The 18,464-nt window shown below is 38.7% G+C and overlaps 1 protein-coding gene across 1 annotated transcript; it reads left to right on the top strand.

Annotated features, from left to right (window-relative positions):
• Nucleotides 1–2,443: 2,443 nt before the first annotated feature.
• SUB1 (SUB1 regulator of transcription) lies at nucleotides 2,444–17,881 on the top strand. The gene is made up of 5 exons (XM_042875299.1): nucleotides 2,444–2,508; nucleotides 4,298–4,370; nucleotides 5,925–6,044; nucleotides 12,086–12,194; nucleotides 14,477–17,881. Exons 2-5 carry the CDS (start codon nucleotides 4,299–4,301, stop codon nucleotides 14,554–14,556), a joined length of 381 nt encoding a protein of 126 aa, XP_042731233.1. The 5' UTR covers nucleotides 2,444–2,508; nucleotide 4,298; the 3' UTR covers nucleotides 14,557–17,881.
• Nucleotides 17,882–18,464: the final 583 nt, after the last annotated feature.

The following is an 18,464-nucleotide window of genomic DNA, read 5'->3' as shown; positions in this document are numbered from 1 at the left end:
TCAATTGTGCTTAAACATACATTGCATTTTCCAGAGGTTTGTATGAAGAACAGTATATATTTTCTTTTTATTTTCCAAGATACGAAATAGCATTATGAAACAGGGAATTTACAAGAATTAGTTACAAGAGCATACTTCTAATTTTTCATATTAACTTCCTGCTTTTCTGTTAATGAAGTCAAAAGCCACATCGAGAGCCTACATATGCCAATTCACAGTGAAAACTATGCATACTCCGTGAGTCTTCTCCAGCGGCTTCATCCCCCAACCTACTTTTTCCTGAGTATTTAGAAGGACTGCTTAGCATTCGCTGACTTTGGATATTATCCTGTCTGATGAACAGAAGTCTTTGGAATTTAAAAACCCAATACTTTTGATTTTAAACTTTTTATTAAGAGGTAACTGCTCTTGGAACCACAGAGGATGCTCACCCACACACAACCTCTGCAACCACATTGGCTTTACCTGTGAAATACACTCATCCTCTAACAGCACACGTCAGGCATGTCCGTAGCCCACAGACTGTACGTGCCCCAGGACAGACAGCAATGCATCCCAAAACCTTTAACGTAAACTTATAATAATCTTATAACATTATTGTGTGATTTTTAGCAATATTTTCCAGGAATAGATTGTGAGTAGCTCAAGTGTGGGCTGCATTGGTGACAACAGAGCACTGCAGAGAGGAGTGCATGGTGCAGTGCCAGCTCCACGACTCACACCTACCACAAACACTCGGTCGAATCAAGATCCATGAGTTGCACTTTACATGTGCATGTGCACCTGGTGGGTAAAATGCAGTGACTGCCAATAATAATATTTCAGCCTACATATACGTGTGTGTACCTGTGAAGACACGTGTTTTTTTATGTGTTTTATGTTATGAAAGAGACTTGCAAGTTTTATGATTTAATTATTAAACTTGTATTATACCTAAGTTTATTCACTTTTCCTCCAAAATTATAAATTTGCAAAATTATGTTTTTAGCAGCCCCTTTTTTCCTCATGAAAGTAACATTAAATATTTTATGATGAAATCTAAAACAGAGATGAAAGTAAAATACAAGAAAAAATAAGTACATATTTCAAAATTAGGCATAATTTCAAAACTTTCTCACCTAAATTCTACTTCATAGTTGGGAAAGGAGCAGCAGATATAAAATCGCTATAAAATAACCAATCAGTGAAACTTCTGAATGCGGTAACTTCTACAAATGGCAAATGAAACACAGGGTATGCAGCATGGGGATTTTTAACTGTTATTCTTGGGAGGGTAAGAGTAACTATAACACCTGCAGTGTCCTCCTCTTGGCACAAAGAAATATAGAGTTACAATCAGACAATCTATTCAAAGAAAAGGCTAATTGTATCACTTCACCAGACTTCTGTAAGAGACTTCTTATCAGAGAAAAATATCCCTTACTTCTGCATCACCCCTTATTCACATCATCAGTTTTTGGTAGCACAACCATTTTCCATTGGTGAACAACCATTTTCCAGGGTGAAGTCCAGGAGGAGTAAAATTTCATGACAAGCTCCTTGAGAATGGCAACCTCTGCCACTGAACCAGTGGTGCATGTTTCACAGAAACAAGGTCAAACATCCCAAACCCAGTTTTGTTGCCCTCTTTATGTTTTAATTAGAAAAAAAAAACAAAAGTTTTGTTACATCTATACATGAATTATATTTTAAACACAGCACAAGACAATCCCTCTTCACTCAATATAGCTCAGGCAAGCCAAGAGGTTGTTCAACTATGGCACGAGTGCGAGACTGGCAGAAGCCTTCCTTCCCATCTCCTCCTCACTCCCTTCCTTCAAAATTGGTGCTATTTTGGCTTCTCCGAGGAGCACTTTAGAGCAGCCGTGCCTCCTCTCTTTTCCAAACCCCTGTGCAGCCGCCATCAGCGCCGGTCTTCTGGTGCAACAGAGGTCGGCAAGCTGCCCTGTCAAGGGTGCTTACAGTCACCTTTCGTTTGATTTATTTCACCGCGTCGTTCTGCACAAACTAGGGGGACTTCTCATCATCATCAGCTTTTCCACTTTGCTCCCCCGGCCCTGGAGAGACAGCAGAGCGGGCAAAGAGAAAGGGGGGAAGGATAAAGGAGGGAAGGCGGAAGCGGACAAGGAGGAAGCGGCGCGTTGCGGAGCGGCCTCAGGTGTTGCCAGGCCTGCGGTCTCGGCATGCAAAGCAGCGGCCGTGCTCCCACTGCACTTCCTCTCCCACCCCGGAGCTCGAGGAACTGAGAGCGGCAGTTCATATAGCCGAGGGCCCCGCTCGGGCGCTGAGAGCCATCCTGCGCTCTCTGCTTCTCGCTGCTCCCTCATGACCGGCGCTTTGCAGCCCGCACACCCACAGCCAGCGCGAGGGAAGCGGGAACGAGCAACAAAGGGACGCGCGCCCTTTAAGCACTCCTCCCCGTCACGTGGCGCGGCGCGGGGGCGGGAGCTCCGCTGGCGTCACTTCCGCTCCTCTCCTGGTACGGCGGGGCAGCGCGCGGAGCAGGACGTGAGTCTCGGGGTCCCCTGGGAGCCCCCCGCAGCCTCCCGCCGTTTTCTTCCGTCCTCCCTCCTGAGGCTGGCCGCCAGAGCTCGGCGTCTCCCGGCCAGCCACGGGGAGGCGCGGAGAAAGCCGTGCGGCGCAGCCTTCCTCCTTTCCTTGAGCGCCCGCTGTGCCCCGCGGGGGGGATGCCCCGCTGTGCGGTGGGCCTGGAGCGGGGAGGAGTCGCTGCCATGTTGGGGGGCGAGGAGGATTTAAGGGAGGGAGGGAGAAAATGGCGTCGGGGAACCGCCCGGCTCCGTTTCCCCCGCGCAGGGATCAGGCCCTGCCCGCAGCCGACCCCAGACCCTTTTTTTTTCTTCCTTCCTTTCTTCCTTTTTGTTCGGCTTTCCCTGCCTCCCGCCGGCGCTGAGCCGCGGCCCCTCGCTCCGCCCAGCCCGCAGGACCCGGGCCGTGCTCCTGGCCCCGCTGGCCCCTCGCCCCTCTTTCCCGGGGGGCAGCGGGAGCTGTGGAAAGGAGGGGAGGAAGATGGCGGCTTGGATCCGCCTACGGCTGTTCCCGGCCTGTCTTTCTCCTCTCCCTCGCCTCGTCTTTGCGTGGCCCGTCTCACTCCGCCCTCGCTCCCCCGGCGCTTCGCCGTCTCCTCGCGCTGCCTGCCTGCCTTTTTCCAGCAGATCGTTCCGCTCCCACTTTCTCCTTTTTGCAGTTTCCTCCCCCGCCTTCCTCCGTGCCGCCATTCGCGCATTCCAAGGCAGGCTTAAGGGTTTGTGGCCCCTGGCCCCCTCTTATCAGCCTCTTTCTGTGCCCCACCTTCACGTCCTTGTTGTGCTTGTCCTCTTCCAGATCCCCTCTGCCTCCGTCCTGCTCTGCTTCCCCGTGCTCCGTTTCATTTTCAGTGCTGCAGTTCCCAGCATTGTATTCTGAGCTGTGACGACAGAACTTGTCCCACTTTTCAACTACATCGAACTACTAGCGTTATACTTGTGCTCTGTGATTTCACCACCGACTTGAAAACGATGCTGTTCCTTTTCCTTGCTAAGACTTGCTTCTCTTAGCTTTCCTTAGCTTATCTTTGTTTCTCTGTCATGCTTGTTAATAGGATAGAATAAATGAGCTATTTATTTATTACAAAGAGTTTCTAGTAGCAGGCAGGATGTTCTGCTGCTGTATCTAACCACATGTTTGCATAGTGGAGAGATGCAGAAGTACATCTGGCAACGTGCATTCAAGGAAAGTTGAATGTCCACTTGTCTGGCAAATGAATAGATTCTAGTGACTGATCTGTTAAAGCTGCAGTTGAAATAATAGCAGAACTGTAGTTCATTGTAACTAACGTGTTTTTTCAGATCTTGTATTACTGATGGGGGAGCTTAGCTTCTTATGAGATTATTGTATAGCTTTTGCTTGCAAATTCAACTAGCTATAATGCCTGTGTAAGAATATGGATAATGCTGTGGTCTTTGTAGATTAAATTAATGTATTAATGTAGTATTGAGAATTCAAACTGAGGATAGTCATGTACTGTATTGTATATTTTCCTTTTTTCTTTCAAAAACCATAATGGAACTAGCAGAAAACTGTCCCTAAACTGTTTGAAAACTGAAATGCCACACTTAAGGCAGTAGCAGGAGAAAAAAAAAAAAAAGGGAACTGTGTATGAGATTGCATTCTAATGTGCCTTAAAGTGTGTGAAAAGTCAGGAAAGTCTTCAGGACAGTAAACAGTATCAAGTTTGCCTTCTCGATGTAATGTGATTTATTTCTTGTGTAGTGTTCTTATATTATGTTTCTCATCCTAGAATGCCTAAGTCAAAGGAACTCGTGTCTTCAAGCTCATCTGCCAGTGATTCAGATAGTGAAGTTGACAAAAAGGTGAAAATTATGTGTAGTTCATTTTGATTGTATTAACATTTATGTATCAAAATATGTGTCATTCCATATCATTTTTCAGACGCTTGGAAAAAATATTATTAAGGCTTGTGTAGAAAATATACTTTTTGATTTGCAGTGAACTTTTTTCTTAGGTTGTATTTTGCTTTATTTAGGTTTTTCCATGTGGTATAGCTAGACTCTATCCTCTTGGAATTCCTTCTTGCCTTGTGTCAAGAAAGAAAAGATTTTGGTATCAGCTGCCCCTTGTGGCAAGAATATAGATTAATTTTAAGACTATCCCAACCTCCCCTCTTTATTTTTTTATTGATTGTTCAAAATGGAAACCTCCAACTGCCCTGTCATCCCTGCCAATTGCTTTTCTTGTTTATACATATTTTTCTTCTGTTTCAGATTTTGACTTTTAGTATGATCTGTTTATTCTGTCTGCTATTTCCTCACTTAAATGCTCAGCCAAGTTGGATGTCTTTCAGTTGATTAATTTTAATGTGTTAGCTTTTTCTAAATGTGTAAATTGAGTGTTCACAGTTATTTTTGGTAATCATTTAATTTGTAAATTTCTGCTAGTATGCTAGTCATTATTAACAGAACCAGCATGCAGTGGAGTTAATGCAGACTTATAGTCAGTACTTGAGAAAACATAGGTTGCTCTACTGATTAAAATGTGATTTAATTGCCCTAAACAAATCTGACATTCTCTCAAATCCTGGTATGGATTTGTATTTGTATAGTATTCTCTCAAAAACTGGTATGCATTCCTGACAAACTAAACTTGAACAGTCTGCTGTGGTGGGTTTTGTTGTCACAACTGCCTACATCTGTTGCAACCATTCCTCTTTAAAATAAATTATCCACAGTGTAGTTCTAACAGTTGAGAATAACTTTTGATATCTGTATCACTTCTTTGAAGTGGAGGATGAAGAGAAGATGAGCTATAGGAGCATGATTACTGGTATAAATGTTGGTAAAGGTAGTAACTTTATAGCAACTGCAAGTAATGTGATATAGAGGTGATATGATCTGAATGTTTTAAAAACGTGTTTAATTTATCTTGCTAAGGACAGAGATTGGACTCTGATTAAAAAACGGAAAAAATGTTTTCCTGATAGAGGTGACTTCCAGATCTTTTCTTCATTATCTCTTATTTTGTCTTTTTTTCAGAAGTGTTATCAGCTGTCCTGCATTTTTGTTGCTTTCACTGGAAAGGAATGTGAAACTTTCAACAGATTTTATTTTTTTAATTAAAACTAGTGGACCAACAGCATTGCTGTTACAAAAAGAGTGGGCTCTTAAAAATGATAAATGAAATAGTATAATATTTTTGAAGCTGAAGCATTCTGGTAAATTTCACAAAGAACAGAGTTAGACTCATTTGGAGACTAATTTTGAAATTGTATGACACTGGAGTCCTGCCTTCACAAAAGGAAAGTGATAGTGTGTGCTGCATGATAGTAGTTTGTGGCCTCTAATGTAAGCTTTTCTATAATTGGTAAGAATGAGTTGTGGTTCATGCATTTGTTTTATTCTTGCTCCAAGGCAAAGCGGAAAAAGCAAGCAGTTCCAGAAAAGCCTGTGAAGAAACAAAAGACGGGTGAGAGTTCAAAAGGTGCCGCTTCTTCTAAACAAAGCAGCAACAGAGATGAGAATATGTTTCAGGTAAAAACTAATGACTTGTTTAAGGCAGCCTGTTATGTCATACTCAATATAAATTTTGAGTTGATGTCTTTATTGTGTGGTGCCTACTCTCCTGAAGTGTCCTTTTGGGGGGGGGGTTACAGTGAATGATGCAGTGCAGGTGAGATATTCAGGAAAACATTCATCAGGTCTTAGTAAAATAAAAGAAACTGAGTTGTGGCAATTGGTCCAGCCTTCCTGCATTTTGCCCATGGTAACTCTGTGGGTAGTCATTTTGTCTGCAAATACAGCACTTACCATAAATACACTGGAAATGTTAAATCGGGGCGACCTCTGCGTGGACGCTTCTTTTAATCAGAGGTTTTGAAAGAAATGTTCTTGGAAAGTGAAATAGGGTCTCTTAATTCCTATTTAATTAGGTCAAGGGCAACTTGGTTTCTGTGTTATAAGGAAGTGCCCTGGAATAAGTTTTGCTTGTTTCTTTGTGATGCAGGTGTTGCCTTTGCTTCGGCAACCTCTGATTAATGTCCCATTGTGAAGTGCTCAGACAGCCACGGCCAAATCACACGCTTTTATGATACCAATGTGGTGAGCGGCAAATGGCCTTTATTGCAAGCAACACACTCTTCTTATAGTTGTCCCTTATCACAGTGCTACCAATCACCCTTGCTACGGTTATCTGTGCCCAATAGACGTGTGGCATGTCTTGTTGCCATGTCTCATCATGGTTTCTCATGAGTCAAGGAGCCCCCGCAGAGGCTGATGACTGTCACAGCCCCCCTTTCATGTATTGCTAACCACGCAAGGGGCCCACACAGATTACGCCTGGTTACGCCTGATGACCTTGACAGCCCCCGCTTTACGTATTTCGTTGACTACATCTCTAACTTGTGTATTTTGTTAACTACTGTTAACTTTTTCTCACTAAACATCCAGAAGGACTGCCATTCTGATGTTCTTGTTTTAGATGGTGTGAATGTAGATTTTTTTTCCTCAGCACAATGTATTTGTGACCTTAGAGTGGTAGACTAACTTTTAGGGTTAGGTGGGGCAGTAGCAATGTGTACCGCAAGCTGTGTAAGAATATATGTAGCTTGGAATTAGGAAATGTCTGTGACTAGCTGGATTAATAAAAGCAGAGAGTAGAGAAGAAGCTTAGACTCTTATTCTTAAGCTTCTGAAGGAGTCTGGGGAGGATGTTTAATAGAATGATCCCATTTCTGGGCAAGGCAAAATAAGTCGCTTTGGGCTATTGCTGTGCAAAATAATATAGCAAAAAAATTGTTTTCCAGACAAAAGATCTGCATAACTAATGTTGCAATGCAGATCAGTTGCTACTAATTATCGGTCTTTACTCAGGTACAGTCGGTGGGAGGACTTCAACTGAATACATGTTAATGTCTGGACTCTTCCATCAGTGTTCTTTGGTATTTGCCTACCTTTTAGTTACTTAACAGAAATGTTTCTTAGGTTGCTTATTCTGTTATGAAAGCATTGTAGTGCTACATCAGCTTATGTGCCTTAACTGAGATGCGTCTGTTTCGGTGTAGAAATAGCATTGTGAGTCTGTAGTTACTTCCTCTCTCTTTGCTCTACCCAGGAGATCATACTTAAAGTTCTAGTCTTTAAATTTTTAGGTATAATTTTGTTTGTTCTGAAACTGTTAGTAATACAGAAAACTTTCTCTCCTTTTTAGTTCCTTGTAGCAGTAAAGTGATCTCTGATTTGCGGTTGGCACTGCAGTATGACTTAACACCCTACTTGAACTGGTATAAATCAGGATGTGAAGCATTCACAGGATATTCAGTTTTGTGATATCCATTTTTTGTGTGGGAGTGGCAACAAATGATGTGAAACATAGAGACTTAAGGTTCTAAATGTTTAGGCTGTATTCTGGAAGAATTGCAGCTTCCTTTTTAGTGTAGAACTCATTATGACATCAGTTTTTGCAAGACCTGTGTTTTAATGTTTTTATTTAAAATGAATGTTAATACTTGAAGCTCATGAAGTGTAGAATTATTATAAGTGGTAGGAAATTGTTTTCAGTATGAACATTTATTTACTTATTTACTTATGTGTCTTGGCCTTTATAGACTTTAAAGGTAGCTTTGTATACTTAGGAATTTGGTGAAGGGAGTTGGGCACAACTGAGATCCAGAAAATTAATTCGCTCCTTGCATGATGTGTTACTAGCCGTCCTAACGACAAGTGTTATTTGTGTGGAAGGTTTTAGTCTTCTTGCTTTAGATTCCCATCTGTGGCTTCAGCTCATATAAGGTTTGCATCACGTGCTCTGGGTAGTTTGACAAATCCTGTCTTCTACTCATGCCTAATTTGGGTAAGGTTTGTTAATGCTGTCAGGATACATTATTAGTAACTGTCCAGAATGGAGCCAGGATGTTTCACAAAATTTGTTACTACTTTGTGTTGGAAAAGAAACCCCACTCCCTCCTTTCTGAGAGTTAAGTTGTACGTGTTTTTTGACTTGTCAGAAATAACGTTCATCGGTTTCACAAACGCAATGTCTTCACCTATCGTAAGATCCTAAAAATAGATGTCTGCAATGATCTGGAAGGGTGTTTGAGAGGTAATGTTGCGTGAGTATCAGTTTCAGAATTAGTGTTCTAAACCAATTTGGTGTGTTGCAGAGCCCAGCTGTTTACAGGACTCTGCATTCTAGGGGTCTATACTATCTTTCTGTGCTCCTCACAGTACAAAGATGGCTGCTATTTTGCAGTTTCTACTTTCAGTGTGTGTGTGTTTAAAGGAAACTGGCAATGGGAACGAAAATGTCGATTAAGGTGAAACTCGTACAAGAAGTCAGTTGGATAGTTGCGAAAGGAACCTAAATGCTGTTCAGTGTGTTGTATTCTAAGAAATGAAAACTTGGAAATTGTGTTTTCTGATGTACTTAATTTAGTAGAGTGGTATGTCTAAAAAGCTGTGGTATTTTATAAAAAGCATATGGACTTGTGCATGAAAGTTGAACATCATAAATTACACTGCTATAAATCATACTCTTTTGGAACACTACTGTGATTACAGTGATAACAAAGTGCTTGAGCCCAGGGCCCAGGGAAGTTATTCTAGTACTATGAGCTGCTGCATTGAAAAGTTGTTCAGAGATGACTTAATGCCAGAACGAAAGGTATTTGAACTTGAAAGAAAAAGAGAAAAAAATATCAATTTTCTTGAGTAAATCTCTATTTTGGGGAATTCTAGTAACTTTAGTTGCTAATAAGAGCTACTTCAGAAACGAGAGTTAAAACTTTTTGCGATGACAACTGTTTTGTATAAAGCTCAGCTTAATGGTCACATTAAATTTATTTAATGTGAGCGTTCAAATGATGTGTGGACAGAACCGTTAAATGTAACTTAGAATCCCAGATTTGCTCTAAGAAATAAAATCTGATAAAAACACAGTGGATTAGAGATGCAGATATAGTAGAAAGGCTTAGAATCTGAGAGCACCTATATTAATTCACCTACAATAAGGTGAGGGGAGAAGAAAAACATTAAGCTAACATCACATAGTCAGCAAGTCTAAGTTAACTAGAAATAGTCCGATATGAAAATCGTTGAATCATAGAATGGCCTGGGATGGAAAGGACCATAATGATCATCTAGTTTCAACCCTCCTGCCATGGGCAGGCTCACCAACCACCAGACCATTTCAGAAAATGCTGAAATTATTTGATAATGTACTAATAGTTAATTCATAGAAATTCCGGAGTACTGCTGCTTTAAGTATTAATAACTTGAAGCTAGTGAAGTATTGCAGTGAAAAACCATGAAATGTTTTTTATGCAAGCTGTTTGTAATATTCTTTGCCAACAGTGCTGACAGATTTGGCCAATCCTACGGGCCATACCAAGTTAAGTCTGAAAGAACTCAGCTCATCTGACATCATGCCTTATTTTTGTCTGCTGTATTTGTAGTGCTGTGGAAGTATTTAATAAATCAATTGCAAAATAATATAAACTGAAATTTATCGTTCACTTAAAAGGATACTTTGAAGTAAGAAAAACACGTTTTAGGCTTACAGTATCTAAGAATGCTTTAAAATTTTGGAGTTAATTCAACATGATCTGTATAAGAAGAAATGGCCTTAACTGAACTTAAAGCATACGTGTTTGTATCTATTTTGTGAAGTAATGGCTTCTGACTTAAACATCTGTGGGTGATTGTTGATTTGAGAATTCATGTTTTCTGGTCAGACTTAATGCTAGTAAGATGTACATGATCCTCAGTGAAAGATGTGCATTAGTTCTATTAGAAAGTAATCAAGCACAGAATCACCAAAGTTGGATAAGACCTCCAAGATCATCCAGTCCAATTGTCCACCAATCACCAGTATTTCTCCACTAAACCAGGTCCCTTAGTGCAACATGTAAATGTTTCTTGAACATCTCCAGGGATGGTGACATCACCACACCCTGGACAGCCCATTCCAGTGCTTCACCATTCTTATGGAGAAGTTCTTCCTAACATGCAACATGAATCTCCCATAGTGCAACTTGAGGCCATTTCCTCAAATCCCATTGCTAGTTACAGGAGAGGAAGCTGACCCCCACCCCACCACAACTTCTTTCAGAGAGTTCCAGAGAGCAGTAAGGTCTCCCTAACCCATCTCTTCTCCAGACTGAACAGTCCCAGCTCCCTCACCTGCTCCTCGTGTAAGGCCTGTGCTCCAGACCCCTCACCAGCTTTGTTGCCCTTCTCTGAACACACTCCAGGGCCTCAATGTCTTTCTTGTAGTGAGGAGCTTAAAATTGAATGCAGTACTCAAGGTGTGGCCTCACCAAAGCTGAGGGTCGCTTCCTTGCTCCTGCTGTCAGCACTATTTCTGATGGAATGCAGGATGCCATTGGCCTTCTTGGCCACCTGGGCACAACATTCCGAGGTCTGTTTCTTCCGCACCGTCTAAAAGCTTTTGTGTCCAAAGCTTGTAGAATTACCTGAGGTAGTTGTGGCCAAAGTGCAGAATTCAGCACTTGGTCTTGTTAAACTTAATCCCATTGGCCCAGCTCAGCAATCCAGGTCAAATATTCTATTTTAAATTTGTTTATTTAGGAATGAGTTCTTTCTTCATAAAGTCTATCCAGGCGATGCATACAAAATGCATTTCTTAAAGTAATGGTCTTTGTGTGTTTTGATTATCTAATTTCTGATTTTCAAATTTCCATTGTAGTTTGATTTGGTGTGAACTAATACTTCCATTAAATGTGTGAAAACCTTTAGAAAGTCTAAACATATAATGCGATCCAAAGTGTGATGCAGTTTGCTGTTGTTCCTCCTGTAGTTCCCCACCCTCTCAAAAGAAAAAATTAAAGAAACGTACTGAAATGATGAAATTCCAAAAGCATCACTTTAACAAAACCAGTTTCATGCTGTGGTATGTGTTGGTAAACTTTCAAAGTTTTTAAAAGTTTTTTACTCACTGTTTCAATTAAGTATACCTGGAGGAAGAGGAGCAAGTGTGGGACAGTTAGTGTCTTCCTTTCATTTTCATCTCTTCTGCTGTGTTTATAAAAAAAAAAAACCCAAGAAAACAACAGCAACAAAAAAACAACCAATAACACTACGGCCCGTCTAGAAATTGTACTCAACTGGTGTGTATATCTAACTTGCTTTTTTTTTGTCAATAGGGATAGTACTGAAATATGTATTTTGGAGTAGAGCTCTCTCTCTTCCTCTGTGTTTATAACTGCTGTTAACAAAGGTGTTTATGATAGAGACAAAAAAAAAAAATCAGAAAATCCGAATACTCTTGTAAGAATGCCACTTGCTAAGGATGTAGGCTTTTTACTTCAACAGAGTGAGATTTGCCAAAAAAAAAAAAAAGTGTTGAATGCTCAACTGGTTTTAAGTCCTTCATCCATTTATACTGTCATTACTTATTAACCTACTGACTACTCTGGATTAAGCTCTTGAGCTGGTTGTTTCTCAGGTGTCTAAAATAAGCTGCAGTGGGTCGTGTCACACATCTGAGCCTAATACTGTTTGGAAAAGTGAATACTGTAATGTGTAAAATGCATAAAATGTCTTCTGTGTTTTAACAGATTGGCAAAATGAGGTATGTCAGTGTTCGTGACTTTAAAGGGAAAGTTTTAATTGATATTAGAGAATATTGGATGGATCAAGAGGGTGAAATGAAGCCTGGCAGAAAAGGTACTGTTCTGTTCTATATTGTTATGTATCAAAACATTGCTTACAATTTACTGGGAAATTTTGTGTCAGATTTATATAGTTTGTTACTGCATGATATTTTAGGATAATATTTTTAATTATAAAAAATGATTAGTTTTACCTGGAGATAAAAGCAACAAAAGCAGAGTTGGCCTGAGTCCATTTTTCTAAGTGGATCTTGCACAATTTATGGAAATACAGCATCAATTAAAATTTATTGCAGCAACCATACTTTTTTTCCCCTCTGTTCCTTAAATCAATTTCTTTCCTTTTTTCCAATAGGATCTCTATTTCTAAATAGACTGAAAAGGTTTAATTTTATTTGGAATAATGTATTAAGTGTTTTAAAACAATTGTGTTTTTCAGTTTTTATTTAATTTCAGATTAAAATAACAGAAACATTTCATATAACACTTTCTGTGTCTGTTTAACCTGCAGCACAGCACATAAGCCTTTAGTCTTTAGTTACCACTGCCCTATCTGATTTTTATAGCATCATTTTAATGGACCATTTTCAGGACTTTTGCTATCTGTGAAGTAAGGATGCGTTGACTATTGCAGTAGTAGTGCTTTTCTTAATGTCTTCTTGCTTCTTTAGAAACATATTATTTTTCATATTGTACCAATGAAACAGGTTAGCACGAATTGTTCTGTTCTGAAGATGGAAGTCATTTAATCTAGAATCAGCATAAGGGTTATTGTATTTTCCTGGTGTGTCCAGGAGCAACACAGTGAACAAACACTTGGAAAGCTTGTGAATTGTTTTCAGCGTATCTTAAATAACCACTGTAGGTTTATGTGAACAGGTTGTACAAGGAGGTCTTTGTTGAATGTGTTACTGCAACTTGGCAAAAGTGGTTGCTCCAAGCTTGAAGGGCTAAATTGTTCTTTTCACTTCTACCTCAAGATACAACAATTGAAAGCTTGAGTGGGAAACCACAGTGATTCTTAATGGACAGGCAAATTCACAAAAATTATGTGATACAGGTGAAAATGTTTGTAGTGGCATCAAACAAGTCTGGATTTAATTAGGATAAAATTGCTAACCAGATATAGCATCTGAGTGATATTCTAGTGGTACACTTGAAGGCTGCTTATGTAGGAATCCTAAAAAAAGGATACAATTGTAAATTTGTAATAAAAATAGAAGAAATCTGATTGTTAGAAATTTATGTCAGACTGTTTCAGCCAGCAGGTTTGAAATACATGCCTGCATACAGTCCTTAGGATATGTTGTTTTGGGCCAACTTGATGATATTTTTTATCCTAGCAATGCCTGGCCAACTTTTCAGAACCTTTCCCCTAAGAACTGTTGGAACAACTGCTTAAAGCAGAGACATGCAGATGGATTTTCTGCTTAAAATAATTGTGATTCTATGATGGAACTCTGGTGGTAAAAAGAAAGGGGGAAAATAATAAAAAAATAATAATAAAAAAAAAAGAGATGCTCCCCAGAGGTGGAATTAACAGTTTCACCTGTTTTCAGGTCCTGCTCTATGTACAGGGAGAAGGCAATGAATTGACTGAGGGATAGAGAGGGGGTAAATATTAGAAGAGCCTCGCTGCAGAGAGTGAGGTAGGCGTGTGAGTCTCTACTTGCGTAGAGTTGGCATAGAGATTGTAGGGAAAGAGTGAGGAGGGTAAAGCACAATGGAAATTTGGTCTGTAGCTCGAACAAGTAAATGTTCAGAACTGAGGAGATGGATTGGGGGGGCTAATTAGTTGAATGTCATAAGCATTTGTAGTGATCTTAAATTGAACAGCAAGAACAAAGGCAGCTAAGCAAGATGTTCTATGTTGAGTTGTGAGTGCCAGGATTCATTCTTCATGGTGTATTAAGAAAAAAGGAGAAACAATAACCAACCAGAATCATGTTACATCATAAATACGTGAAGTTCCATCCACAGAGGTTGGCTTTTAGGAGCAAATAGAAATACAGTTGGTTTCCTACATCTCACGCAGGGCTTTTGTGCTGCCTCCTTTCAGATCCAGAGCTCTGTTTCTCTTCCTGTATTTATGAAACATGTGTGAATGAATTTATGTTGTTGCCTGTTTTCTTTGTAAGGTAAACTTCTCTAGAGATAGGCAATTTCTAAAGTATTCCAAGTAAGTGGTTTCAGTCTGTTACTAAATTTGATGTATCTGGAGCATTAATAATTGTGATGTAGGCTTTGTGTATGAAATCAGTCTGGATTGTAAGTATACAAGATACTGAACTACGGTTTTCTTTTTTGTACTAAATATTTGTTTTTAATGCATTTCAGGTATTTCTTTAAATCCAGAGCAGTGGAACCAGCTGAAGGAACAGATTTCTGATATTGATGATGCAGTAAGAAAATTGTAAAGACAGAGCCATACAGAAATCTTTATCACGTTAGTTGTTTCAAGCAGTCTTTTTACATTGGCTTTTGTTTTCTAAAATATTGTTTTCCAAGCTATTGTATATTTGGATTGCGAAACAATTTGTAAAATGAATAATTTTTTTATGTGCATTAAACATGTATTCTGAGTGAGGCTAATTATGTATACTTTACTGAAAGGAAATGTGTTGCTTTCACCTCATGGTGTAAAATAAACAAGTCAAGTAGTATGTAAAGCTCTTTGTGTTTGTTTGTGGCCTTTTGTTTAAAGATGTTTGCTGACAAGGCCACCAACTAATTGTAGGCTTTTTAAATTTAGTTAATAGTTTCTGATTTTGTTTTCTAAGGGGATTTGAAAAATGTCTGTTTAAATTTTTTGTTTTGTTTCATATCCTTTGCTGTTTCCCTCAGCTTTCAGCTTTAAAACTTGATACAAACAGTGAATACCTGGTAAAACACACTTTTGTAGATAATTTTAAATACTGTATTTGCTAATTTACCCTATTTATTCAGATGTAAACAGTCCTGAGTATGTAGACTTTCTTGCATATTTGCATGAAGTGTTATGCTGAACAGTAACACTGGAACACCATCCACACATCATCTGTTCTAGTTTTTGTATAGCTTGCTTGACTTAAGAAATACAATTAGACTTTATTCAAGGTCTCTAGATCTTAGAATGCAATGTGCGATGCATAAACTTTTACAGTAATAGACATATACCTCAGAGTAAGACAGTATTTAAAATGCTTCCAGACTTGGTTATTAGTTTAGGTACCCTTTTCAAACTTTGCATTAAATTTATTCTTGAACTTACTCTATAGAAAACAAGATTTAATATGTCTTTGTAGACATCTGGTTCTGTTTGTTTGAGAGTATTGTGTAAACAACACTGCTTAAACCAGGCTGTAACACAGGTTAAACAGTCACACAGCCAAAAGATCAGGTTATCATGCCCTTGCCCTGCCCTCACTGCCTGACCAGATCATTTGACTTGGCTTGCCTTGAGCAGCTTACATGTGCAGAACTTTTATCTTTTTAAAGACAGTGCTTACAATGGAGCGCTGGTACATAGTGAATCCATGACTCTAGCAGACTTCAATCATTCACCAGTGTACTATTCTGATAAGAGAAGCTTCTATCCAGTGGGGATTCTGTTAGACTAGGTGTTGCCTCAAATTAAGGAGATCTTTGTAGGTGTTGTGGTTATAGAATGAAAAAGGGGGAATATGATGTTTGTATAAAACCTGAAGAGATAATGGGCGCTCCAGTAGAGAAATTAACATTGAAGAATCAAAGCTGACAGAAAAACTACAGAGAAGAAGAACCTTTCCATTAGCGGAAATGGAAAAGAATTCATTGTTTGACTGCAGTTAACAGAAAGAAGGTGAACCAACTTCATGAGAGTTGACATTTCAAGAATATGTAATGAATGTACAATTTTTTGCTTCCCATGATTTTTCCACTTGATGGAAAACTTAGAAGTGTTTTTAAATTTTATATAGGTAAACAAGATTTGCTACTTAATTCTGGAGTAACGAAATGCAGTTGTTTATACTGAAGACATGCATGGACATCCTGTTCTGCTAAGTGCCATATGCAGACTGTTCTTGTGCTGCAGAGTTTATAATTCAATACACATGCTTTATGAAGGGTGAGAGAAAGTGACTTAATGATATTAAATATGTGTTGTTTAATTTGAATATTATGTAAGGTATGTCATTCTGCTTTATAACTTACTGAAATATGAATTTAGGAACTACAGTGAGGGTGAATAAAAAGTAAAGAGGTGTCTTACTGTAGCTGCACTGTTTCTGGGCACAACTTTCTTCAACTGCTAATGACGTGCAGGGACATGTGGACCAAAATAGACAAAAATGAAATACCTGTTAACATCAGTGCATGAAATAAATTGCTTTAGGTCTCTGAGAAGTTCTAGGTTTTTTTTGTTGTTGTTGTTGTTGTGTTTTTTTTTTTTTTAATTTGCAGTATGTATTTGCAGTTTTTTTTTCCTTTAAATACAAAAGTTCTGTGACCAGATTGTATATGTAACCTTAAAACCTTCGTATGGGTACGTTGACATGCATGATTATCACAATGGAAAGAACATTGTCTTCAGTTAGATTACTGTGGTAATAAGTAATTGGATGGCAGTTGTATATCAGAGTATGAGACAATTATGTTCAGGAAGGTGAAGAATTAAATTCATTCATTTGGAGAGAGTAAGTGAAAAAGTTTTGTGATTAGTTCTCTTGTGGAAACTTGTGACGCAAATGTTCAAATAAATTACTCCCAGTTCTTACAAGACAACACTTAGTGTATTTGTGGGGATATCTACCAGAGCTGCTTAGCCCATTTTATAGATAAAATTTGAGGCACTTTGATTTTACTTGGCTTGTGTACTGAAAAATAGCTTTCCAATCTGCCAGTTATATTTCTGCCTGTAATATGGATTAAAATATATATATTTTACTTGAGCTGATGTTAACATCTGCATGATGTTCTACCCAAAAGGGTAGCTAAATTAAATTGTCAGTTTTTCAGATGAATTGTGAGGAAGTTCTTTCCACCTCAAATGACTGATGGCTAATTAGTTGACTTGTATTTTAAACACTCAGTGTTACTTTGAAATTAATGGTTGTGATTTGTTGTGTGTTGTCTTCAGCTGTACTACTTCTTACTTGAAAACTCCAATTTTTGGGTACAGATTATTTTCTTGCAGATGAAATAGTACTTAGGGTACAAGTAGAAGAAAATTGTGCATGTATGAAAAGGCTAATGTGAGGTAAAAATAAACACTACTCCTTTTCCCACTGAAGTTGTTAAAGAAAGGTGCATTTGTTACATGATACTGATGCAGGGCATATTAGCATATTACCAATGTGTTTTATGAATTTAATTACAATTAATCAGAGGAGGAAAAACACATCAGTTAGACCAGCCAAAGTACCGTGCATTTGCTAAATCAAACTGTCACGTATGATGTTGCTCTTATGTAGAAATAGTCATATTGAAATTTAAAAATGCAGCACTAAGTTTGATATTTCTGTTACAGGAAATGCCCCAGTTGTGTGATTCTTATGTGATCTGTTGGAAAAAAAAATTGGGAACTGTAATTCTGGTGACTTAAATGTCATATTGTTAACCATGTAGAATGTTCTATGTTTTGTTCTGTGATCTCTACTGCAGAGAGACCACTGGAAATACGAGCCCTCCAATTGTAATTTTAATGTTCAAATTAAAAAGTTGAATGGCAAATGAGTAATACGAATTTGAACACCTGGAAATAAATGAAGACTTCTGTTGAAATAGTGTTATTTTTTAACTGCACTGTTTTTTTCTTGTGCAAATTGCTGATCGTTTCTTGCAACTATTGTAATTTGGGAATTAGAATACTTAATGTTGTGTTGGGTCTGTGTTTGTGGGAGGTGGTTTGGCTGTGTAGCCCAAAGGATAGAAGTTTTTTCTTTTTGAATAGAACAATTATCTTGCAAATATGGAAGCAGCAGATAGGAACACATTTTCAAACCCTGAGCGGAAGGGCTTGAAAAGTCACTTTTGTTAAGAAATCAGGCAATTGTCTTTCCAGTGGAATTTTTTTATCTGACAATAAATGTCACTGTAGACTCGGTAGAAAACAGCTATTCACCCACTGTTTTAAATCACTAATTAGGTTGGTGTGGAAAAATGTCTCTTCGTGCACTCACTGTGACGGGATTATCTGATTCTGTGATTGAACCAAACATCTCTTAAAGTAATTTTGATTAGTTCAGCATTTCATGGCCGCAGAAGTAGTAAAGAGTGTAGTTCATAGGGAAGAAACACAATTTGGAGTTGGTAGAAGGTTGTCTATCTGTTACCCATTACTGTCTTCTCCTTATTGATAGGATCC

Source organism: Lagopus leucura, unplaced genomic scaffold (assembly GCF_019238085.1).
Source record: "Lagopus leucura isolate 7727_CA_CO unplaced genomic scaffold, USGS_WTPT01 Super-Scaffold_100014, whole genome shotgun sequence".
NCBI classification, from domain to species: Eukaryota; Metazoa; Chordata; class Aves; order Galliformes; family Phasianidae; genus Lagopus; species Lagopus leucura.
Note: the sequence above shows the minus strand (reverse complement) of the source record. Positions and strands in the feature narration are given on the sequence as shown.